The sequence below is a fragment of the Apteryx mantelli genome, chromosome Z (genome assembly GCF_036417845.1).
Source record: "Apteryx mantelli isolate bAptMan1 chromosome Z, bAptMan1.hap1, whole genome shotgun sequence".
In the NCBI taxonomy this organism is placed as follows: Eukaryota; Metazoa; Chordata; class Aves; order Apterygiformes; family Apterygidae; genus Apteryx; species Apteryx mantelli.
Genome location: NC_090020.1, coordinates 74,593,261 through 74,618,827, shown reverse-complemented (window position 1 = coordinate 74,618,827; position 25,567 = coordinate 74,593,261). Strand labels below are relative to the sequence as shown.

Below are 25,567 nucleotides of genomic sequence, written 5' to 3'. Positions count from 1 at the left end.
GGAGCTGGACCTTAGAGCTTCAAAGAAACAGGAGGAGAAAGAGAAAAATAACAGAAAAAATTGTCTTGTCCAGAGAAGGCCATTTCCTCAATATTAGTTCACCACTGAAAAAGAATATACAGCATTACACCAAATTCACGGCAACACAGATGTAACCAAGGACAGTCTCTCACCCAGTGTATTCCCTGATGCCAGCTCTGTATAGATACATAAATTAACTGATGCCTGCTCAAAAACACATTAGGCCCGAGCTCAGCACTGTGTTTTCTAAAGGATAAGCAACTGTCCCACGTCTCATTTGTTATCTGGGGCTGGATCCTGTATCACTCCTTAGGCAAAGAGGATAAGCATTCACTAGGGTAAGGTGTTTACGTAGAAAGAAACTGCAGGAATGGCAATGGGAAGGTGGATATTACGGAACAGTAAAAAATTATGCATATTTTAGAAAGATTTATTCAAATGCTATTGTATTTTTCAGCATGCAACATCAATTGGGGGTAGCTTGTCACACCACAGGTATCCTGTGCTCCCAGGCAGTCCCCAAGGTTGGGCACAGTGCTTACGCCTCCTTCCCTGTGGCTGCCGGCAGCTGTAGCCTAAAGCAGAGAAAGACCGAAGCACCGCAGGCTCTTGGCTGTAGGAGGTCCTTTGCGATGGGGTTTACCAATGTGCCGGAGCACATGAAGCTCCTCAGAAGTCAACGGCACTAACTATGGGAGGTGCATGGCCAGGAGATCCAAGAGAGCTCCTCTCCCGGTACTGCTTTCTGTGCAATTTGGACACAAAGATACTCTACCATGGCTAAGCCCTTCTCCTTCAGGAAGCGACCGTGCCTTTGTCTGCCTGCCCCGTTCACCTGTGCATCTGACCCAGCTGGTACACGGGCTGATGTGTACCCCAGGCACACCGAGCCATTGCTGACCTTGTTACACCTAAACAAAAGGATGCTTAATCCAATAGGACTGAAATACTGCCTACAACAAATACCATAACAAACTCCTCATTGGCTTTAAAGTCAGATGCGGACCATAAGCTGACCCTTTGTTCCACAAAAAGTTATGCTGAAATAAAAAGAAATCAACAGAAAATGTCTGGAATTTATTTTAAAAAAGCTGCCAGTTTCAAGGAGCTCAGGGATTTTGTCAGTGAAGGTTATTTTCTTGTTAGGGAAAGAAAAGCAATGCAAAGCCTGCCCCCCTCCCCTTGCATCTCCTACCTATTCTTCATGCTCTCTTCTTTGTTTTTCTTAATACCCAGTTCTTGAAAAGCTGGTAGATTTACTCAGTATCATCCAGCCAGGGCAGCCATAAGCTGCTCTTTTGTCTCAGCTGTGAATTGAAGTCCAAACCTATTCAGTCCTAGGCTGCAGGGGAGCTGCACTGTAAAATACCAGCTAAAACAGCACAGCGACAACTGATACACGAGTCCAAGGAAGAACCATTCCAACACAGTACTGGTGAGTGCCCCCCATTGCTTGTTTATTTATTGCTTGCAAGCCTCTTGTGTGATTATCCAGAAAACAGCCTTAAATCCCTAGAGTCTGCTGTCAACACGCCATGCAGAAAGCCTTCTAGATACAGCCAAAAACTGTTCCTTCCAATAAACACAGAAAGGGGAATCTCAACCTCAGCACGTTTAGAGCATAATCCACAGTCAGCTCACATCAAGGGGCTCTTAGTGCTGCTGATTTGCATGAACTTTGGACCAAAGTCACGGCTTGACATCACCGGGCCTTGAACTCCCCTCGGACCTCCGACAGTGTGTCCAAAGCACAGGTTGCTGAAAACTGCCCCATTCCAGGGACTGGGAAGTTCACTGGAACAATAACACTAGTCTCAAAGCATTGCAATCAATGTAGCTAATGAGTAGCACTGTTTCATACCAGAACTGAACTAACCACAAATAATAATCAGTTAGGGGAATTTTTCCTGTATGCATACTTTACATACATAATATTCATATCTATAATTCAGCTGTAAGGACCCTAGACCAGATCTCAAGGGAAAAAAAAATAATCAGAGGATGCATTAATACTTCCCTGCAGCTAAGGTGAAATATGCTTCACCATATTTATAATAAGTCTCCAACTCTAGATAAATGACCAATGCAAAGGATCTCCAGTAAACAGTATTATATCATGGCTTGACCACTGAAGGGATTTTAACCAAAAAAGTTACAGCTATCATTTAAAAATTAAGCATTCTACATTTAAGTTTTCATGTCATAACTAACTACTGAGGTATTCTTGTGATAGGTTACAAAACTATACTTAGAAGTCATACCTCTATTCACAATGGCAAAAGAGGAGGGATATTTTAAAAGTTATTCTTTTCAACTGAACATACACAAAGATTTAAGCACTTCTGTTTTATATAGATTTTCCTAAGGACCCCACTGATAGTCTGACAATCACCTATTCTACCACTGGAACAAATGCTTACATTTTAAAGTTAGCATTACACAAGAGTTAGAACATTTTAATTGCAGATTAATATCTTGAAACCAAAAACAGTACTTTCATTAAAGTTTAAGTTTAAAATGTCAGCGAGCAAGTTTGTTTTGCAATAGGAACATATTTCAGTTTTGAGGGATGACAGAGTCACTCATCTGAAAAAATCAGTTCCACTTGCTAAAATAAGCTAACTGGTTTAAATAAATGCAGAGCTAGGACAAACAGGAAGGGCATTCATGCGTGATTGTTTTGGACTCTGGATTTCTAACTTTATCATCACACAACAAAAATCAAAATACTTTATTTTCTCCACTGAAAACTCTCAAGATCACACCAGTTCTCATGCAAAACTCAGAAAAATTACTGTTGTGGAAAATCACGCATTCAAACTGAATTTAACTATGCTATGCTAGCTTCCGAATAAATGAGTGCAGGCTGGTGAAGTCTTCAGTAGGTAGGATAAAAAGCCACACAGGGTTATCAAGAGCGTCTACTCGCAGCACTGTGAAAGGACCATAGTATTTGTGCTTTGTAATAGGTTAGCAAAAGCTGTCCAGCAGAGCGTTTGCTTTAAACACAGTCTTAAGGGCTGGATAAACACAGATGATTTAGGCACTGCCAAACGTGGTGCTTAGCTCTAAAGTACCCTTGGAGCCAGGATTAGTCATCTAAGCTTCTTATTGAATAGTGGGAGAAATTTAGGCACATAAAAACAGGATTCAAAAGCACCAACACATTGCCTCACCCTTGCCAGCAGAGAAGGTGGAGAAGGAGGGACTGATTTTATCCTGTTACTCATACACTCGGGTAATGAACTACATTGCTGGATGGAGACACTTTTTTTTTTTCCCCTTTCTTTTTTTGGTACAAAAACCCCACAGGGAGCCAATCTTTTCAAATCCCCTAAAAGAAAGCACCGCCACCTGCCCCCTTTCATGTTAAAAGCCCCAGGGCTGAGACTGCTGTGCCAGCATGAGAGAAATTCAGGATGAAATCCCTTTTTTGAGAGAATGTGAACTCCACCCTTCCCCTGCCCGGCATCAACCATCTGGCTGCAGGGCATCCCGGGGTGTGCGTGCCCTGGAGTGGAGACCTAGGTGCTGGGGGAGCAGGAGGATTTGTTAACACCTGTGGGTACCTCACTGCTAGAAGTAAATCATTTGCCAGAAGAGCCTACCTGAGGCTGAGGTTGCTATGACAAATGATCCTTTTATTAAATACCAGGGCAAATGGGCATACTAACTTGTAAACTTTAATGGCATGGAACTAATGCAAACCCTCAGGCTGCTGTTAATTATGTTTCCATTCCAAATATTTAAAAAAAATGACGACTTGTTTTTGTTATTTTCTTTCAGATACTGGATACCTGATGGAAGGTGTTCAGCTGGCTGTGTAACCACCCCTCCTCTGCTGGCATACCTGCAAGGAATTCACTAGCATGCAAAAGGAAAGGTACAGCAGCTACCTCAAAAGATGTTCATGTGTAGCGGTCAGCGGACAGTGATGTTCCAGCTATGCAGCTGGAACATGTCCTCCCAACCTCCAGCAGCAAGATGTTTATGCCTCAGAATTTGAGGATTTTCAACCCTTCCAAGAAGGTTATAAATCCTTGCTCTGTTCTAGCTCTCCTTTTATACATCTAGGCATTCTTGTTTCCCTATTAACTGCCCAGTCCTTGAGCTCCCACTAGATTTTACTTCCTAAGGTATCCCATGGTCTGGAGTCTGGTGGGCTAACTGGACACATTGTGAAAACGCATGTCCCACCAAATGCACATATCCTGCCTACTGAATGTCTCCTTGTTGTATTCTGAGCAAAGGGCGACCAGAGGTTCTCACCTACCCTCCTCCCATAGTCCCACATGCCTCTCATGCCCCCTCTTATTCATTTGCTTCTGCGACATAGACAATTCTTGTCTTTCCAATCTGCCTTGATGTATTAGTTCTTCTTGGAATGGACTAAACCTTTGGATTTTGTTTCAGACTTCTCTTCCTGATGAAAAAAATTCTACTGAAGAGAGAAGGAAAGCTGGGAGTTTCCTCAAGTGAATTCCTACCGCTCCTTCTGTACCTAAGGACATGACTACCTTTATTCTCACAGTCCATCCTCACAAATTAACCCCTCCACATTAGAGGACTTGCTAAATATTCACTGGAGGGGGGAAAAAAAAAAACCAGCTGGCAGAGCTGTATGCTGATCTTATTTCACATCCCAGGCTGACTAGATCCAAGTTCTGCTACCTGCCTTTTCTCTGCAAAGTCATACACCTGGGTAACTTCACTCACACACGTACAGGGCCTGATGTGTCCTCATACTTGATCTGCAGCTCTGGAGAGTGGATCTTTGTCAGTGATATATTCAGGTTGTTTAACCTCCTGGCACTCAGCAATAAGAAATGAATGTGCCAATGTGGCAGAAGATCACAGACTTGGGGTATTACCGATTTCCACCCGTATTATTCTTTCAGGAACCCTATCACCTGAATGTCACAAAGTCAGACTTTCTCCTGCTGTCATTCGGGACAGCCTTCACCAAAGTTAGAGCTAAAACGAGTACAGGAAAGCTTTCCTGAACAATCTCCATGTGGGATCTAGCCAGAAGGCCTCTGTGGAGGTGATGTGTCTCCTCTCTGAGTTCTCAAACCGATGCATATGCAGTTCTGGCCTTGAAATATCACCTGCCCCTCCATCCATGTTCTTACAGGAAACAAGATGAGAATCCTTTCTTGCCATGCCTGTCACCCTCCTGATCAAACTCTGATTAAATTGTTCGGCTGCTGCAAATTTCAAATACTGAAATTTTAACCCAGTATATTTTACTGCAGCTTTTGGCTACCAGTAGAGGCAATCCTCTGCAGTGATCGAAATGCTGAGGCTGGAGCAGCCAATCTACCTTCCAAGAAAGGACAAGGAAAGGGCTTCCAGCTGGCGGCCTAGGACCCTGTTTGTGCCCTGCTGCTTGCTACCAACAGCCTCCTGACACAGGCCAGTCACACCCAAACCTTCTACTTTATGCCTTGCTTAGTTTAGAATCTTTTTCAGTTAAAAAAGAAACTTCCAATTGAGTGCTATTTCCACAAGTTACAGAGAACATGGCTTGTAGAGAAAGGTATTAGCTGCTGGAAGGTCAGTCTGCAAATGTCTTCCATCTTTTAAATGTAATTTTGTGCAGAATGAGGTACATAGTCTTTTCTTGCCTTCATTCAAACACCACAGAGCCAAACCTAAGGACCATTTAAAATCTACAGCAAAATTCCTATGAATTTAAATAAAAACAAGACCTTAATTGGACACATTAGCTTTATGCTCATTAGCTTAGCAATGCAAATAACATTGAGAGACATCACAAACAAAAACAGATTATGAACTTTACTGGAAGACATTTTTCACACGTTTTTAGTAGAAAATAAGGTATATTTCTAGCAAGAACTTCAAAGGGAGAGTGCCTTGCCCATAAATGTCTATGTGTCGGTTTAGTAAAGTGGAATGTGAATATCTGGGAAACCAAAGTAAAAACACAGAGCTATGGAAAATATACAACATATATACGAAGATCAATTCTAAACTTTTACATTCCCACGGAGTTCAGATGTTACTATTTTCAGATATACCTACAGTTTTATATTATCTCATTCATGGTTTAAGACACCTTCAAAAATATGCTTAGAGAGGGCAGAAAAACTAAACAGAAACACACTGGAAGAGAGAAGAATAATTTCTTTCTTTTCCTGTCTTTTATGATATCTGTTAACTGCAAATAACATACTTTTACTCCATATTTTTGCCTAAGACCCCAATGTGGAAGACACTAGTCTTTCATACCACTGAGAAAGCATTAACTTTAGCAAATAAATAAATAAGTAAATGTCTGCTATATTCACCAATTCAGTAATCCAGAGTTCAACTTTGCTCTTACGGAAATTAAACAAACTCTCATTAATTGCAGAGGGTATAGAGCTGGGCTCAAAAATCCTAAATATGTTTTACTAATAGAATTCATCTTATTAATAAGCTGGCATGTGAACCCATTTTTTCCTGCTGCTGAAAGCAGCTTGTGGTTTGCTTTTTATTCTTTCAAACACAATTAGCAAAGCACTCCAGCAGCTGAATAGATCTATTCATTTGAACAAATTATTCCCTGGCAAAGTTAAAAAAAAAACAAAAAAAAAAAGAACCACACACTCCAAAAAACTCTCATTCTGGTGTAGTCAGAAGAGACACAAAAGCCTGACTGTCATTAATCTTGCCTGGCTGTGCCCAAAAAAGACAAGTGGGACATACGCTGCTGAATATGTTACATTTCTACCATCTCTCACAGTGACATTACTGAATTGCTTGCTTCTCTCAACCCTTATCTAGCTGGTGTACAATCCTAATTAAAAGGCTGACGTAAGGAATACACATAGGGAAGAGTCTGGCACGGATGTTATGGATGAGATGATAAACCTTATGAGCACAGCTACCTCCCACGTAGCTTTTGTAGTTAACTGTTGGAGCACGAACAGTTGCTCTTATGCTGGCCGTTTCTCCTTTAGGAGGGCTGAAAATGTTAAAAGTAACAGACTTGCCCTTTTTAATAGGTAATAGCATCTCGCTATCTAATTAATCTACGTAGCTGTGACTCTGTACACATTCTTTCACTGAGATAACTTCGCAGGCAAATCAAACTCCAGTTCCCTCTTCCTCCTGTTCATTTTCAGTGTTGTGAAAAAGGCTGTGGATAGGATAAAATCCACATATCTACCTAGCAAACAATGCTGCCATGTAGTTAACACAGCAGAGATATTTGTTTAATTAGTTAAATTTTCAGCTTTTAAATTAGAAGAAAAAAAAACAAGCCGGGGTGGTCTGTAACCTCAGAAGAGCAAATATCCTGGGCTGTAAAAATCATCCCCACTCAGAATACTGGGTCAGACGTAAAAAAGCATTTATTGAATTCTAGACCTGAGTCAGGAACAGAAGGTCCATTAAGAACTTTCAAACTGCAGCCTACCACCAATTCATCTAGTGTTGGGCATTATTTAATAAAAATGGGTTATGCATATACTTTAACTGAAATGCTATTTATTCATAAGCATTTTTAACTAGAGCATCTGTTGGGACCTATTCACACACCAGTTCAGAAACAGTTTCAAATTCTTCCTTCAAGCAAATGCATGCAATTCCCTTTGCTGTCTGCCAGACCTCTGCTATAGATCTGTGAGCAGAGTTTGTCCTGTAAGTTGTTATTAAACAGAGGATCTCAATTGCTTTATAAATTCCAGGACATGTTGCTGTTAATATCTTGGTACTGTATTAACATTATAGAAGTGAGAAAAATGCTGTAGTTTCTGTAACAACATTAAAGTGATTCTACTGTTCCTATGCCTGAACACCCAATCTACAGGGATTTCTGGAAAGAATTCCACATTTGGCTATTTTATCAAAGAAGTCAGCCTCCAGGAAGGTATAAAAAATGGCCAGACCTTCTACAGAACAACATGATGTTTATTGAAAGAGTAATTAGGTCATTATTAAATGCTGAAGTGAGAGCTGAGCAGATCTGATGCTTCAGCCCAGTCCTTTGGCTTATATTAACATGACAGTAACTGCTTTCAGACTCAGAAAGTGATAAGAAAGCAAACTAATAATATTTACTAACAGGCACTGCTGACTGTCAAGCAACTGTTGCAGTGGGATGTCGCAGGCAGGGAACATCATTCTTTTTAGCCTTACCTTGTGCAGTTACTGCGTACCCAAATACTTTTAAGATGCCTTCTCAGAACTTCTCTGAACCCCTTTACACTCTTATTTTCACTGGTGGTCGGTTAAAAGGTGTTTAAGGAAGTTTATTCCTTCAGAACAGAGATTCCTTGAGAAATCAGAAATTGCCTCTCCAACACTTTCCTACCCATGCACAAGGTGCAGGTTCTTCTACCTTTCCCATCACTATAATATAACATCCCTATCAAAACAACAGCAATTTCTGACCTGGGAAAGAAGTATCCAGAACATGTTCCCTGAATTTCACTTCTTTCTGTGTAATTTCACAGCTGGAAATGAAGATGGCCAACACTGTTTGACCCGTTATTTCTCCAAGGGCCATATGTGCTCTTCAGTCCAGCAATTTGACAACTGCTCTTTTAGGACTTTGCCCTTTCCGTCGTTCTTATCTTTCCTTCTGTCATCTGGTTATTTTCCATTTTTATAATGTTCTTTTTCTGGTAGATAATAATGCCTTTAGGATTAATGTTGGCAAGGGGGCAGGACAAAATGGCAGCACTAACTGCTTTTGTTTTAGTTAGGGTCACTGTGAGATAATTTAGGCCATATATCCAGGCCTCATTTTCCCGTAACACTGGAAAAATCCACACAGAGTAGCAGAAACGCTGAATGCTTCAAATCCAAATTTCTCCGAATCTGTCCTCCAGGGGCTTGCAGAAAAGGATGAGGATTGTTTCAACACCCGCGGATAGGATTTGAGATAGACTGTACCAAAGACTGTCTTCCCCCATAGGTTTTGTTTTTAGGAGCAGAATCCAGCACAGAAAATCAGTCTCTCCCACTTCCCAGCCCACTCAGCTGAACGACCTCTGCCTAGCAAGCTTCCCCTGAAGAAAACAGCCATGGTCAGCATGCCATGAGGCTAACAGGGCCACTTGCTTTCCATGCTGCCAAAAGCACTGTTAATGAGATGTCCACTATGCAGACATCTTTCAGAGAGGAAGGGACTGGACCTCAGTTTGGCTTTTTATTTCTCCTCGCTAGATTAAGCCTCAAGACTTCCCCAAAGTGTTTCTCCTCTGAATGTGGCAGCAAGACAATCAGTTAAGGGAATTTGCTCCATCTCTTTCTCATTGTCCAAACTGAGGAAATGTAAAATTCATCATAAACAGTGAAAAGCAGACCAGATTATTAAAATTCACACATTGTTAACAAAGTATCATAGTTTTTTGCTATACTCAACCCAAGAACATCCCTTCTAAAAAAAGGTTTTATATTCCCATTGTGTTAGGAGGCTATAAGAAAGCAGGTATGGGAGGGTCTACTGAGATCTGTGTGTTAAGCATCAGTGCAATACCAGGAGATTCTGCATTTGAAACCAAACCTCTTTTCCCAACAGCTGAGATCCGTAGTTCCTAAATGAGGAGCCCCAAATCCCTGAGGCCTCCACCACGAGTTATTCAAGATCTCATAAGTCAAGAACTGTCATTTCAAACAGCAGGAAACTACAGTAGGCATAGATATATCACAAGTTCTCTCTCTGCCCCAAGGCAGTGAGAAGAGACCAGGAAGGGTGCAGAAAGCTAGATGGGAAAGGAAGGGTGGGGAGAGGTGTAAAAGTCTGTAGCAATGCCAGCAGGAATCCAGCGCACTGCCTGGCCCTAAAAAAGGCTGACATTTGGGGGGCAGGCAGTGCTTGGAGCAAGGTGAAAAGCTCTGGAGCAAGAAGAGGTGCCCAGCCAGGTGGAAGGGGAGATGGGGGAAGCAGCCCACAGAGCCAGGCAGAAAAAGGATGAGGCACCTGCAGCCAGGGAGGAAGGGAAGGCGGCAGGGAGCCAGGCGCCCATGCAGCCGCACTGGGACAGCCAGGAGTGCTGCCAGCACAGAGGTCTGATTGCACAAGCAAGCATGGACTGAAGAAAAGAGAGTTGAGGACTTCTGGCAGCAGGTGCACAGACTTGCAAGGAATGTCCCCAGCAAGCATGTTAGCTAGCAAAACCTTCCCCTGCCAGCACTGGGGGATTTGATCTCTCGCAGATCCAAGTCTGGTTGAACATAACAGGGCTCGTATTTATCCAGTGACACTGCTGTATCTCAGCATGCACCAATGCTGAATTGGCACATGGTCTGAGGTGGGTCTGCATCCTACAGAAGACCAAAGCATCCCTCCCTGCTGCTTCAAACTGCCCTCCCTAACACAGCCCACCACCCGTGAGCTGGGCACACAGGATCCTGAGCTCTTGGCCAGTTTAACAGTGCTACTCATTTGGGAAAATTTCACGCTGCCCAAACCAGAAATGCTACAAAACCCTACAGCTGGAAGTCTTTGGGGGCGACTGGATCTTAAATATTCAGAATTACATTTCTCAACAACTACAACCAAGAGCAGATAGCAGGTTTTCAAGGTAGATGTTCTGCCAAGTAACATCTGCAAAGGGGCACACAGAGGGAAAAGGGGAAAACAGCACAAATCACAGTCCCTTGCCTTGTTCAAAACTCATTTAGCAGGTTCTTCAGAAAGCAGCACCTTGAACTTGTCAGTTGGGGTGTCTCTATTTGCCTGAGGCAAAGAATGCCAACAAAAAATTGTTTCTGCCTGCATAGACTCTAGAAGCTTTACAGTAAAAATGCAAGCCACTGATGTGACTCAACATTACATTTTAAATAAAATATATCAAAGTTCTAACTCGTACAGGTTTTCTGAAGACAGCTGAGGTTATGCAATAAACTGCAGGAGGGGTCATTTATTAGCATAACCTTCAAGTTCACCAGCTTTTGCTTTGAATCAAAGACGATGCCTTCACCTGGGGGGGGGGGGCGGACACAATGCTTAAAGCAAAGAACTAAGGTAGGTGCCTAAGTGGGAGCTGGCAAATGAGGGGTTCAGGTTGCTTTTTTGAGTTTAGGACCTAAATTCCCCTCAAATCTCACTTCAGGTGTTAAAGCAGGTGCTCTGGATGCCTCAGTTCCTGTCCTTTCACTCAAGAGTCAGCTTTCAAAGCAAATCCACCCTTGCTGCAGCATCTTAATTTCACAGAATACATTTCACAGCAACATTTGAATTAGCTTGAAAAAACAACATAATATACTACTTTATTCTATGAAGCCAAAATGTCTTCTGTCATTACCAGTTTGTTGTTTCCTCTATTGGTAGGCATGTGTGATAGTGAAAGAAGTTTTGTGCCACACTCTTAACTGCAATAAATTCAAGTTTTTCCCTTGACAGTCCTTTTTCTTATAGAATTGTTTGTATTACAACTCTCGTTTCCTACAGCTAAGCAGTGACCAAACCCCTTTCAAGGCTCTTTTCTTTAAGTGCATTTGGAAAGTTTACTCTCCATTATGGGGAGGGCTGACTATCAGGCAAGTACTTGTATCAGCATGCAGAAATCCCTATAGGTATGTGCTATAAATTCTTGCTTTCACAGAAGACTTTTCTATGAATATACCTAAAGAACTAGCTTTGCTGTAGCTCAGAAGCAGTTTTCAGAGGCATCTTCCTCCTACATTTGGAGAGAGAAAAAATAAAGATGTACACTTTCCCACATCCACCTCTGGAGGACACTGGAACTCCCCTGGATTTAAAAGGGCTTGCAAGGACTACAGTGATACAATTGGACAGTTTAAAATAAACAACAGTAACAATTTAAATATGCTCACAAGGGAAACAAGACCATATTTCTCACTATCGTTAAGAAAAACTTCATCATCGGATGCAATACACAGAGTCTGTGCATCTTCTGAGATCTCTTTTTACTGAAGAAAAGTATTGGGAGAAGACAAAAAAAGTTGCCCTGAACACAGGACAACTGATCATGGATGACTGTGCATAGGTCTATTCTAGCTGGCATTTGCTTTACCCACAGAAAAACAAAACCAAAAAAAAAGCACCACATATTGCCAAACAAAGCAAAAGGAGATTACATGGGCAATGGTGAGTTTTCATAAATGAAACCAGGTGTTTCTGACCTGAGAAGGGCTGCGTGCTGCTTTTGCTTTAATTAGAAGAGTGTTTTCAAAGATGCTAAAACCTGAAGCCTGTAAACAAGTACTTACGTAATCATCCTCATGCAGCCCTTGCTTCTGAACAGAACTTTTCACCTCCAAGGAAAACTTTTCAAACTCAGGTTTCACTGTCCTTAGCAGAGTGACGGTCTGGAGGTATGAGTACGCCTTCTTGGCTTCAAGGTCATGTTTGTCTCCTCTTTTCCAAGAGCCATTTCCTAGGGGGAAAACAAACATATTTCCAGTACCAAATCGGGCACCGTTAAAGGACAATCTTCCTTTTTCCATCAAAAAGTCCCCTCTTTTGCCTGGGGGAGACAGCAAAGTATGAGGGAGAACTGAACCCACTTGAGGAAGTGCAGGAAGCAGGGCAGGAAGGAACAGCTGATGTGACGACTGTGAAGTAAATGTGCAAACAGAAAGACAACTTTACTCCCATGATGTGCTTGCTTATTTTTAAAGGTTGGATTCAAGTCTAAGCATGAGAAGACATCTCCCAGCAAAAAACACGCCAGATCTCAAACACAGAGCTATTTAACTTAGAACAAGTGAGGGAGGGTCTGACCACAAAGCTTTTACTACTCCATATCACCCCATCGGTGACACTCTTTTCAGTCATGGGCAGTCAGAAAGGCTCCAGAAAATACAATAGCGTGATCATCACCCTGCATGGGAGGCAGATGGTATAGCTACTTCTCCCATAGCAGTCAAGGAGAAAGCCATGTGTGCGGTGGCTGCCAGACGAGGCCTGTTCCTAATGGAAGAGAAACACTTACAAATAAATGGGATTCTGCCTATGCTGTATTTACATGTGTTCTGCGTCACAGCAGGGAAATGATTCAACTCAAAACACCAATAGAGTAATCAGATTTTTAAAAAGCAGAACAGCTGACTGGTTGTTAATTGAAAGAAGAAGCCCTTCTGCCCAATGGGGCCTGACCCTAACAGGTCCTGAGACCCTGATCCAATGCTTCATGAGATCAGCAGAAAGATTTGCATTGACCTGGATCAGGTTTTGTGCTATTCTATGTAAATGATAAACAGAGGGGCCTAGAGTAGGAGTAGAACAGTAGTAGCCTAAACAGCGTGTCTCTAAATACTTACAAACAATTAAAAGCTAGACAGTGATTTTATTTTTGGAACAGTAACAACAAAAACTCAGGGTTAAATGTGCAAAAGTGAAGACTGTGGAACACACTCAGTTCTGAAGGGTGATCTGCAGGACCCATGAGATGAGGGAGGATGTGGCTACCCTGCTTGGTTAAAGGACCTTAATCATGGTGCTGTTTGGACCAAGAAAACTGAATGCTTTAGGAGAGAAGTTAATGGAGACAGAGCCCAGGCACCAAACCTTCAGTGCTCCTTGCACTGCACTCCAGGCTGCACCTGGGCATCTGTGGGAGCAAGACTTCATGGACAGACCCTCAAGCCCTCCCAAAGCAGGTGAATACAGAGCCTGTGTTTCACCCCCTCTGGTACCCAGACACTGCTGGTAGGACTTTTTTTTTTTTGGCACTGAAAGCAATTTGGGAATTGCTCTCCTTCCTCAGAGAGCACAGGGGAAATACAGAAGGAACTGTACTCTTCAAGAGAGAAACTCTTTCCTCGTGCTGCTTTTGCCTCTACAGCAGCTCCTGTCACTCTCAACACAGGGAGCAAGGCACAGTCCCAGTTAAGCCATGAGAAAGATTCACATTAAATGGAAACTCCCTTTAGCTCTCTTCCACCCCAGGAAAACCTTATTTACCATAGGTCAGCACTGGGAAGGACTGCAATCTTTACAAAATTCACACATGACCTTAGTAATTTTTTTTTTTTTTTTTTTGCCTGCTATTTTTGGAGCTCTTTTGCTCTCTTATGATGAAATTCTAGATACTTCTGCCTTGATCTAGGGATTTCTTTCCCAATTCAAAGATACTTTCAAAGATAGTGGTCAAGCACTACCTTTTGGGATAGCATCCCAATTCAAAGATACTGGTCAAGATTACTTATGCTGGAACTCCATTCATCAGACCTGGCATTGGACAACAACTAACATCCCGCAGCCTAACATGCTATTAACATGACCGCAGTACAGGGTAGTGCTCTTCCTTTCAATACACACACTTTGTCCTTGGTCCTGTTTTCCAAAAGACAGACATGCACGTCCAGCAACGGTATCCTAGCTCAAGGGACAAAGCTAATACTTGAAGAGCTCAGTCTGTACAAGGAAGGAAGGCCATCGAGCCAGCAGTGTAACTATGGGTGGCTTCCTTTCAAGAGGACACAAGCCTTGCCAGAGCACTGAAGCTCAGAACATGAATAAATTTCTATCCTGTATGCTATACTTACTTTTTTTTTTATTTAAACAAATTGACAGTGGTAACAGGGAAGCTAAACTTGAGTTCCTAGAATAATTTAAACAGAGTTCCTAGAATAATTTACATATTTAAATTCCTCCATGGATAATTTTATGGGATGTAGTCCTGCTCCAATACTTAACTGAAATTGTTGCAGCCTTGACATTTAATAAGTCTGCTCTTCTGAAAAATTAAAAACATTCAGAACAGAGGGCAATAACAAAATACAGTCATATGAACTTGGCTTGGGGAATGTTGATTTGTCAGTCACACCCAGTCTTAGATTTTGTACCTTTTGTAATTTCAGTATCTCAAGGCACTGGGAAGAGGAAATTTGGGGGGGAATTTCTCTACATTTCTCTGTATGCTTGCTTTTCGCATGTGATGACTATCTGCACAGAAGTCAGCTTCTGACAAAAAGTCATTTTGCTCCTCATGGAAAACACATCCAAAAAGAAACAGAAAGACTGTTTCTAAAGAATTTGTAAGTGTTAGGAAATGCCACAATTTAACATCAGAGGGTAGACAGTTTTAACTATTTACTTCGAAAAACTACAAGTAGACTGGACTTCCTATGACCCGCAGAGGACAATGCTGAGATCCCCACACAACCACAGGCCAAACGAGTACCACCACCCAGCCCAGCACCGTGTGGAGGTCCCCCACCAGGACAGCACAGCACCGCCCAGCAAATGACTGAACAAGTGCTGTCTACCAGTGGCTGCATCACTGTGGACACCCATCCCAGTGCAACACTGCCTCCTGCAACCACCGCTACCTCCTAGCAAATACCATCCTGAAACGTGAACAGATTGCAAAATGCAGTGTCTCACCTCCCGTAGCTGCTGCACGCATTGAGCATCTCCATGCTTAAAGACAACTTTGGGTAACAACTGTCCCAGCCAGCTTCAGCACTTCCCTGGTAGACCTCCAGAGCTGAGCTAGTCACCCTGGGCTCTGCTTACAGCCAAGGCAAGGAAACGGTGAGCTTTAGGGAATGATTCATCTGAGCCATTTCAGACATCAAAGGTTGAGGTGAATCACTGTGCAGGAGTGCCTGTTTCTCTCCTGTGACTGACTCTAAAGGGAGCCCAGCTCAGAGGCAGACTTGTATCTGAGGTCAGACAAATCACATCTGACATTTTCATTCTGTGAGATGAAATGCTGCAGTAGCTCAGCTGTAATGAGACACCACCAGAAACTGGAGCAGTTATTTGATCAGTGGTGTCTAGGCACAGGTAAAAAACAAGTCTGCCAAACTCCCAGGGTCTACAGAAGGGCTGAAACTTCAGGGTTCTATGACTGATGATATGGGTAAAACCTTCAGCTTTTACCCTGGTCCTGATTACGGTTGCAATGCCAAATGGTTTCACTTTATGTCATGAGGGATTTAAATCACTGCAAATTTAAATCAGCAAACAGAATCGTGATTGAACTATTGGTTTTGATCTTGTTCTGTAATTTTACCTTTTAGTTATTTCATTAATTTCCTAATTAGCTGGTGGAACTTGGCACTTCTTTAGCTAACCTGGAAGAGATATGTAGCTGTATCAGTACTTCTGTATGTATCTCTCCCTCTGAATTTAAACAACATATGCTTATCAGAGTTTTTCAATAAAGAGGGTTATTTATTGTAACGTGATCTCAGAGGTCCTAGATGGATAATCAAAAGTTTACTTAAAAGATTTTCACTTAAGCATAACTTATCTATTAAAACAAAGCACATCATCCTTTTGTGAATTCAATTGTTTCTGTTCATCAAGTTTTTTAAGGCTTAAAAGAAGAAAACAAGTTTTCCTTCTTTTTCAGCTCCCACTTGGTCTTCAATTTTAAATGAATTTGTTATTGTACTGGATTAGTTAAGGCAGACTGCAGGGGGGAAATTATTTTCCCTGCACCTGCAAAAGAGACTGCTCTTTCAAAAGCCATTTTGGCACTTCAATAAAATCTAGTTCTCAGGAAGGCACTTCCCTCAGCTTCAGCAGTCTGACATTGTTTAAAACTGTCAGCAAACACGTTGCTCAAGTACTAACTTTAACTTAACTGAGACAGCTGTTAACAGCTGACAGCAGGTTTGGCTCTACCACACACTGCCATAATATCAAATGTGGGTATAGTTCAAAAAGCAAATGAATTTAATTTTTTAAAGTCCCATTTTAACTTCACAGATCTAATCACTTTTCCTTAGAAAACAAGGGGTGAAGTCAGCCACTTTTATCCATCCATCCCACTCTAGGATATCTGGACTGCCTGTGTCCCATCCAGTATCTCCCCTTCAATGCTGAATATTTTTGCAGAAACAGTTAGCAATCAAAAGCTAAAAGAAATGAGATGGGTGGATCCCAGCACAGACTAAAACTAACTAAATAATGCCCATACTATAGTCATACTACATCTTGTGATCCACCCAGTGGTAATTATAGCTAAATAAAAACTAATGTCTATTTTCTTTCCTGCAATATCATAACCCAAGTGGAAGGTAATTACAATAACAGGGAGAGATGGTAGCGTATTCTGAGATTCAGTAGGGCATATTTTGAGGCTAATGGATCTAAAAATATTACCAGATTTACAGAAGACCTTGCAACTTACTTAAGGAGGAAAAACATTACCATATGATGAGCTGTTGAAGAGTTCAATATTGAAGAAAGCATAGTCCCCATTGGTCATTCCTTGTCGATGAGCAGCTAACATGATGTTCCTGATTGTGTCACCGCTGGCACACATGATTACAACTGGTGGAGAAAAATGGAAAACACAGATAAGAAGCAGTTCAAGAGCTTTCGAGAACAGTCTGTTAAATGTGTACACTGCCAGAGACAGTGACCCAAACTGTCCCCCTATGTTGCAACAAACATGACAGCTCAGCTAGCAAGTAAAGCTGATTTCCCAAAGAGTCCACAGAAGGCAGGTCCCAAACACAAAGCAACTTCATACTCCCTTAACTCCTCTGAAAAGGAATTAAAAAAAAAAAAAGATATAGGATTTTACTCCTGCAACATGCAATGAAGTTGTGGCTTTGAATTTGTTCAACTGCATATATTCATAAAGTTAATTGCAACAATAAGCCACTGGTGGCTTCCGAGTGAAGATAAGACAATCTGAAGATGAGGAATGAAGATGGTACAGTGATATTACCATTGTAATTTCCAGTCCATTGAACAGTTGGTGTTGATTCATCTCACCTACACGTTAGCTGCCTAAAGTGTAGACATCTAGTGTAAAACTTCTTGTCCAGGAGTCCCCCACAGTCAATGGAGAGCAATATTTCTGCAGTTGATTTACTTCACCCTAAGGCAATTGTCTAGGGTCAATGATATGAATCTCTCCAGCAGATGACTTTCTCTTCAACAATACAATGAGCTTAGGCAACTACCTTTGCCTGGATGCTTAATTGTCAGGTAGCTACAAATGGGAAAAAAAATGAGTGCCACCTTTTGTGCATGAAGACAAAAGGTGGTTACAAGATTAAATGCCACAAGGCCTTGTTTGTCATGGACCAAACACTGAACAGGGGCTTTGGTCTTGCAATGGGATCTACAAGCCTGCAGATGTGCTCTATGCAGGAGCGTGATCCACACGATGACAGCTCAAAGCTCAGGTGACAAAGCCTCCAGGTACCCTCCCAGCAGCCTCCACATCACTGCAGATCTCTAGCACAGCAGCCCAGTTTGCTTTCTGCCCGGCAGGGGAGAGGAAACTATGCAGTCACAGCCCTACATATTGTTATCAGTTGCCAAAACAGCTGTCAGCGATTCTCAAAGGTGCAAAGAGCTTCAGACTACCCAACTAAAAGCCTGCCTGGTACCTCAGCCATGAGTCTCAAGCATGCAAGCCAAATTCACCATGTCCTATCCTGAAAGGTGCTGCAGTAGGGACTCGGGAAGTCAGGGTGGTCTGCTCTCCACCACATGAAGGCTGAGGGCTCTGCGCAGCCCAGTGTCCCACTGCTGCCCACCACATCCACTCCAGTTAGCTGGTCTGTGCAAGACCCCTCCACAAGGTAGTAGACCCCCAACGTGTTCTTCTATATTAATCTAAGGATGTTCTTTGAGAGCTCACTTTCCCAGTGTGCTGGGCAAGGCAAACTACCTCTTGTTCACTCTTCCCTGTGCAAGGAAAAAGGAGACTCTCATGCTAGAGCTCGGCAGTGGGTAGATACCTCCCACACCGAGCACTAAATCAAACTTTTATATGCATTCACAGGACTATGGGTATGAAGCTACTACCATCAGAGAGCGCAGTGAAGTATTGTATCAATGCATGTGGCTGTATCCTATAGCCTCGTCATAAGAGAGCTCGTCAGAGCAATGATTCAAAACCAACTGCGCACACACTTCCAGGAATGCTGTCATGCATGGCAGGACTTAAAAACTACAATAATGTACGCAAATATTTTCACCCAAACAAAAAAAAACTGAATCAAAACCACATTCAGCTTCTCTGGTTAGAAGTGTTTGGTATTATTTAAAAAAGGCCAAACAGGCCAAATCCTTTCTCACACAATGAATCTTCTCCCATCACTCTTCTGGTTTTATGCCATGATAGGCATAAAGTTCCAGATGCGGCCCTGGTGTAAATCACATTCTGTTAAATCCACACGCTTCAGAAAAGTTATACCATGCATACCTCTGTCCAACTGATTATTGCAGAGTAATAATAATAATTTCCAGAGAAACAGAGCAAGACATATTTCATGACTATTGTGAGGTATCAACATGAAGGAAAAGAAAAAAAAATAATTCTTACAATAAAATTTGGATCAAATTTTTTCCAGACTTACATCAGGAATGGATTTGTCTCCCTGTTCCTAATTTCAGTATAGGTGAGAGATTTCCTTTTGAAATGTTTCCTTGCTGTCCTCCCAATTCTCCCTTGACTTTGCCTTTATAATTCATATCCATCATAAAATTATAATCTATAGATGGAAATCAAAGCAATTCCCATAACACCAGTAAAAGATCTTGAACAAAAAGGAAAAAAGAAAAGTGGTGGAAAAAGTCTACTTTAAAATACATTAAGTCATATTTTGTAAACCTCTAAAGGAATGTAAGGGAATTGATATTAACTATTTGGATGTGGTTTTTAACCCAGCAGGAGAGCAAAGATTACATATTTCAAGATTTTGAGGTTAATTAGCTATGGGCAGATCTCTTACAATCTTCCAAAAATGTAAATTATGTTTACTTAATCTGCAGCTGTACATTACTACTGTATACAAACAAATGTACACATGTGCACACAAAATGTTTTCCCTTTGGTATAGTATACACAAAGTAATTCTAATACTAATATTTTGAATTTATTGACGAAGATTATTGACTTATTCTGCAAATACTTAGTGTTTAATTCCAGTAAGAAAAGAGTCTGAAAGGAGTAAGCGTTCCCTTTGCTACGCACTTGCCTCCTTACACAAAAAGTGTGTTTAAGCACAGTATGGGGTTCGTGACCATCACGGCTAGCCTGAGCCTTCAAAAGTGAGCTTCAGCTACTAATGACATTCATTAAAGAGAGGTGGTTAACTTTTATGACTGTATTTTTCATCATGATTTTGTCGTGGCTACAAGGCTCAAGGCTTTTGAAATGGCTCCAGGGCCTGGACAGGTATCTGCTGGCAAACACTTCGTGCGGCCAGGTGCGTCCCTGGCTCCCGATCCCCGGCTCCAGCCCCGATAGCTCAGCGCAAAGCCCCATCCGGTGGGGATTTAACCTCCTGGGCCAGCCTGGGCCACTCGCAGGCCTGGCAGCTCCAGCCAGGGGTAATGGCAGGTCACACAGAGAATGTGACATCTTAAGACTCCTCCAGTCAGACTCACTAGAAGATGGCTAGCAAAGCTTCAAGATTCGTATTTGATGGGGCAACTTCTTTCTCAGCCATAAGATAGTTTCTAGCATGTATCCTATATCTGTTTTAAAGCCTGCTCCTACTTCTTGCTACTAAAGGAAAGGCCACCATCCAGGTGGGATCACTACCAGCAGGGATACGAGGTGACATCTTGCCTGTACATTTGTACAGGCAAGCAAGAGGGTGGGAGTCAGAGCACGGGATGATGTTGCCAAAGGTGTGATACAGTAGCCCCTAAAAACTGTTTAAAAGAAGTAGAGAAGTGATTTGGACAGTACCACCCAAATACCTTGCCCACCAGGCACACTACCCCATCAGGCAACCTCTGAGGAGTCCCAAGGAGAAACGAAGACCTAAGCTGGCAAGCTAAGGTGCATGGTGAATCCTTGTCATGATAAATGACTTAAAAGATATTTTGACAGTCATAGCATTGTGGGCAGCGGGAACACCACTTAGACCAAAAGGGACACGCAAGGCAAGCCATGTGGTCCGTCCATAAAGTCAGAAAGGCACAAACAGAGGTGGAAGGGTCTCACTGCATTTAGCAGTAGCAGCATGAACCAAAGGACAAATGAAACAGGTGAGATGGAGGGAGAGGATCCCCCCCATGCACAAAGGGAGAAAGAAGTAACACGGAGGGCTGCTTTTAACACGGTTATTAGCAAGTTAAAGAATGATACTGAAACGCAAGACCAAGCTCAACAAGGTCCCAGCTCAACAAAGCATTTAAGTTTAGTAAAAAGCAAACCTCTCTGCACTGGCTTTCGGCATGGGGATAGAGAGCAGAGCTTTCCTTTAGCCATGGCTCATGATCCGACAGCACAGACAGAGCTCGCTTCAGCTAAGGGTTCTTATCTTTTCTTGCTACAATCTTATTTTTATGCTCTTAACATGAGGAAAGGCAAATATGCACATAACTTAGGTGGTTCTTTCCATACTTAGCAGTTTCCTCTAGCACTTACAAGTTTCTCTTCATTCACTACATTGTCCCAAACAGCATTTACAGGAAAGCTCCATTTCAAGCACCTGCTCAGGTATTTTCACAAAAAGAGGACTAAAGATCCATCTCTTATTAGACAAATACGGTCCTGTGCATATTAAGGAATTTCACACCAACATAACTACATCACTAGTGCAAAGCAGGACTGTTAAAGCACTCCAGCCTACAGCACAGTGACATGAGTTGTGTCAGCCACATAGAACATGATTTATATCTGCTCAATTTTCATACTATTGGAAGATTCTAAAACTGAGGATGTAAAAATAGTACAAAATATTTTTAACATTTATGTCTCTACTGAAACACAGCTAAGAACTTTCTCTAACTTGATCTCTAAGAGTCCACTACCAAAATACACCTTTTCTTTTTTTGCAGCAACTTAAAGAACTCTATGGCTGGTAAAACCTCTAACTGAAAATACCTTTTTGATGAGCCCCCATATCTGTGCATCAGTTGGCAATATCTCATTTCAAATTTGTAATTAAATGTATTTTAAACGTTCCAAAGTACTTCAAGCATTTTACTACTTCATGCATCCAGCCCAGGGGTGACTTTCCAATATGTTTTACAAGCCATTTATCTCCGCAGTGTTTTGCTAACAGTTGGTGGCAATATTACTGCACGCACTCAAGGGTTTAGAGTTCACACATTCCCTGATACGACTGCTTCCACAAAATGCATTTGTTATTTATGAAGCACTCAACAGGGCTCCTAATGGCAGGAGTGGGGAAAAGGATCACCACAGCAAGACTCAGCAGGGTGAGAAGAAAACATCTCCGCTCTGCCTTTGAACTTACACGGAGTCACTTAGAAAAATCCCACGGAACGAGCAACAGATTTGCTGCTCCGCATCTGCAGGCAGACGCAGGCGATTTCAGTCTGGTCGCTGTCACAGCTCGCCGTGGAAAACTGATTTCTTGTTATACCGCAAAACCATCCTAACGAAAACCACCGAGGGCAACTCCCTCCCCATCCCGCACGGGCAAGATTTCATGGGCTGAGCTCACGCATGGCTGGTCCTGCTCCGGTGGCCACCTTCTCCAACAGGTGGAGAGGTGACATCCCTTCTGAAGAGCCCTCCCTGCCCGGTGTCCCGGCATCAATCCCAACTGGTGGTGGGACCGCTTTTTGGGCGCGAAGCCCAGCTCGGCATGCCCCAACGCCCCGGCATCACCCCAGGAGACCCACGGGCGACAGAAGAGCCGGAGTGCAGCTGGCCTCTCGCCAACGCAGAGCGGGAGCGGAGGTGGGACCCCCCCCGCGCCCGCGCCGCTCCCCGCGGACTCACCCCGCTCGCCGGCCTGCAGGGCGCGCACCACGTCGTCGAGGTCGAGGTGGCGGCTGCTCTCGTCGAAGCTGTGCACGGCCATGTGGAAGGCCTCCTCCTGGAAGACCACGTGGACGCCCTCCATGGCAAAGTAGCAGCTGCGCTCGGGGTTGCTGTCACTGTAGAGCAGCGTGGCGCGGCTCCACTGGTGGTGGCGGAAGAGGGCCAGGAGCATCTCGCCCATCTTGGCGTAGGCGGGCGCCACGCGGGTGAGGTGCGAGTACTCGCCGCCCTTGGCGCCGAAGCCGGCGGCCAGGGCGCCCGCCGACAGCATGGGCACGTCCCAGTGGGCCGCCAGCCGCGCCACGGGCGCCGCCGCGTACTCGCACACGGGGCCCAGCAGCAGGTCGGGGCGGCGGCGCTGCAGGGCCACCATGTCGACCAGGCTGAAGAGGGCGCGGTTGCCGCACGCCGAGTCCTCGTAGGTGAGCTGGAAGGCGTAGCCCGGCGGCAGCCCGGAGCCGCTCTCGCGCAGGCTCCGCACCGCGTACTCGATGGCCGGCCGCACCCGCGCCAGCGAGAAGAGGTAGGCGTCGTCCTGCGGCAGCAGCACCAGCACCCGGATCAGCTTCTCCTCCTCGGCCGCCTCCTCGGCCGCCGCCGGCTCCGCGCCCGCGGGGCCGCCGCCGCCCAGCGCCGCCAGCACGCACCAGAGGCCGCCGAGCAGCCAGGGCGGCATCGCCGCGCACCCGCGAGGGCTGCCCCCCTCCCCTCCCGTCCCGTCCCGTCCCGTCCCCTCCCTTCCCTCCCCTTCGTGCTTTTATTGCTCAGGTGCTTTGCAAAGAATAAAAATAAAAATAAAACAAACTAACAGCCTGCCCCCCGCCGGCTGGCGCTACGCGCGGAGCATCGCCGCCCCTGCGCCCGCGCTCGCCCTCCGCCGCCCCCGCGGGGTGCCCCGTGCCGCTCCGCGGCTGCCGCCCGCCTGTTTAAATAGGGTGGGAGCGCGGGCGCACACATGGCGCGGCGAGGCCGGGCTTGCGCGCAGGGCGGAGCCGCCCGCCCGCCCGCCGGCCTGGCCCGGCCCGGCCCCCGCGCACCGCCGCGCCGCCCCCGCGCACCCCCGCGCACCGCATCGCACCGCGCCGCACCGAGCCCGCCGGTTAGCCAATATGTGTATATATGCCTGCATGTGTGCGCCTATACACAGAGATTTATCCCTGCTGGGCTGCTGCCCTCCTGAGAAGCGGGACCGCAGCGGCGATAAAGGAACCCACTGCGTTTTATTTTAATTTTTTATCTTCATTAATCTTCACGCGTCCCCGGCGGGCGGGCGCAAGCCGCGCTGCAGGCAGCGGAGCGGCGCGGAGCGGCGCCGGCGATGCGCCGGGCCCCCGCGGGCGCTGCCGCGGCTACGCGGACCCTCATTGCCGGGGGGGGCGGCGAGCTGCCCCCTCCCCGGGCGGAGGAGAGGGGCCCCCCGGCAGTGGGAAGGGGCAGGGGGCTCCGCAGGGCTGGGGGGATTTGGGGGGCGCCCCGGGCACCGCTTTCTGCCCCTTCGCCTCCCCGCCGTGCCGCGAGGAGCACAGGCTTCCCCGGGGAAAGCGGGGAGACAAGTGCTGCTCTGAGATGCTTTTCGGGGGGGGGGGGGGAGAAAAAAAAAGGAAAATAACTTTGAATTGGCCTGACAACGCTGCCTGGCAGCGGCATGTTAACCGCATCCCTGATCCGCTGTATTTACCGGCCGTAAAGCTCCTATGCTTAGATTTTGGTATTATCCATTTAAAACGGACACTCATATTTTGGAATAAAGAACAATGCCAGCGTGAAACGTGAAATATTTTGTGAAAGAGCCTTTGGGATCTGCGACGCGTTTTGACAGTGAAATCCTAAGGGCCGTCTCTCAGTGGGTGCCTCTGGGTCCCGTCATGGTACGCGTCCTCAGAGCTGGGCAGGCGGCTGGCGGTCACGTTTCGTGATTACTCAGCCCTGGATTTGAATTAGTAAGGTGAGTGAGCTGCTCCTCGCTTTACGGAGGGGGTTTCTCGTTGTCAGGGCAGTTACGTGTAAATTTGTTGCTGCCTTCACCATGCAACCTCTGAAAGGGAAACATGGGCTCCGGGGGTGACCCATCTGCTCACCTTCGCAATTACTCAACTGAAAAGGCAAGAAAGCTGGAAGTGCTTGTGCAGCTACAACTGCGAAGTGGAATGAAAACACCGGATAATACTGTGTACAAAAATAAGCATCAAAAAAATCTTTTGGGGGGGATCATTTATCTAACACACCTCAGTAAAATAATAAAGCTCAGAAATTCATAGATGGGTAGCTTCTCTAAGAAATGTGCCTTTAAAGTAGTTTTATTTGCTTACTGAATTGAACTTCAGAGTGTTCTTGAAGATCACATAAACATCCACCCTGGTGAAGCTCATTTTGTATGTTCCTGTACTGTAAGTTATGTCAGGCATTTTTTTGTTGTAAATGACTACGTATAACATAGTCGAGATTAAGCAGAATGTTACAATATACAACACGTCAGCCATCTTCACCACAGAGCTTGCAAAAACATTTTCTTAAGACACATTTTGAAATGCTGACCTTTGTAGTTACTGCTTTATGGTGATCCTACAGATGTGTTTACAACACTGAAATCTGGAAACATCTCTTTTGATTTCCTCCTTCCCCCACCAGAATATCTTTTTCATTTTACGCGTGAGCTCCATACTGTCCTAGCTGTTGTAGCGGAGTGTAAGCTGTGCAGACGCAAAGGCAGAGAGAGCAAGCGCCTAAATCGCAAGGCTGCCATCCTTCACACTGGCTGCTCCTCGGGAGGTGAAGTACTGCGGGGACCGAGCAAGAGTGGGAGAAGCAGGGCCAACATGCAGGAAAAGGGCATCGAGCCAGTATTATTTAGCAGTAGAAGTGTAAAGACCAATTGTGATGCTTGTAGAAAAGGA

General features: G+C 44.5%; 1 protein-coding gene across 1 annotated transcript in view; it reads right to left on the bottom strand.

Moving 5' to 3' along the window:
• The window catches only part of NPR3 (natriuretic peptide receptor 3), a 41,290-nt gene extending 17,941 nt beyond the window's left edge, over positions 1 to 23,349 (bottom strand). The window contains exons 1-3 of the mRNA XM_067315307.1: positions 22,632 to 23,349; positions 17,111 to 17,233; positions 12,211 to 12,377 (exon numbers count right to left, since the gene is read on the bottom strand). Of these exons, the coding sequence (XP_067171408.1) occupies positions 12,211 to 12,377; positions 17,111 to 17,233; positions 22,632 to 23,349 (1,008 nt within the window). The remainder of the gene's footprint in view (positions 1 to 12,210; positions 12,378 to 17,110; positions 17,234 to 22,631) is intronic.
• Between the last annotated feature and the right edge of the window lie 2,218 nt (positions 23,350 to 25,567).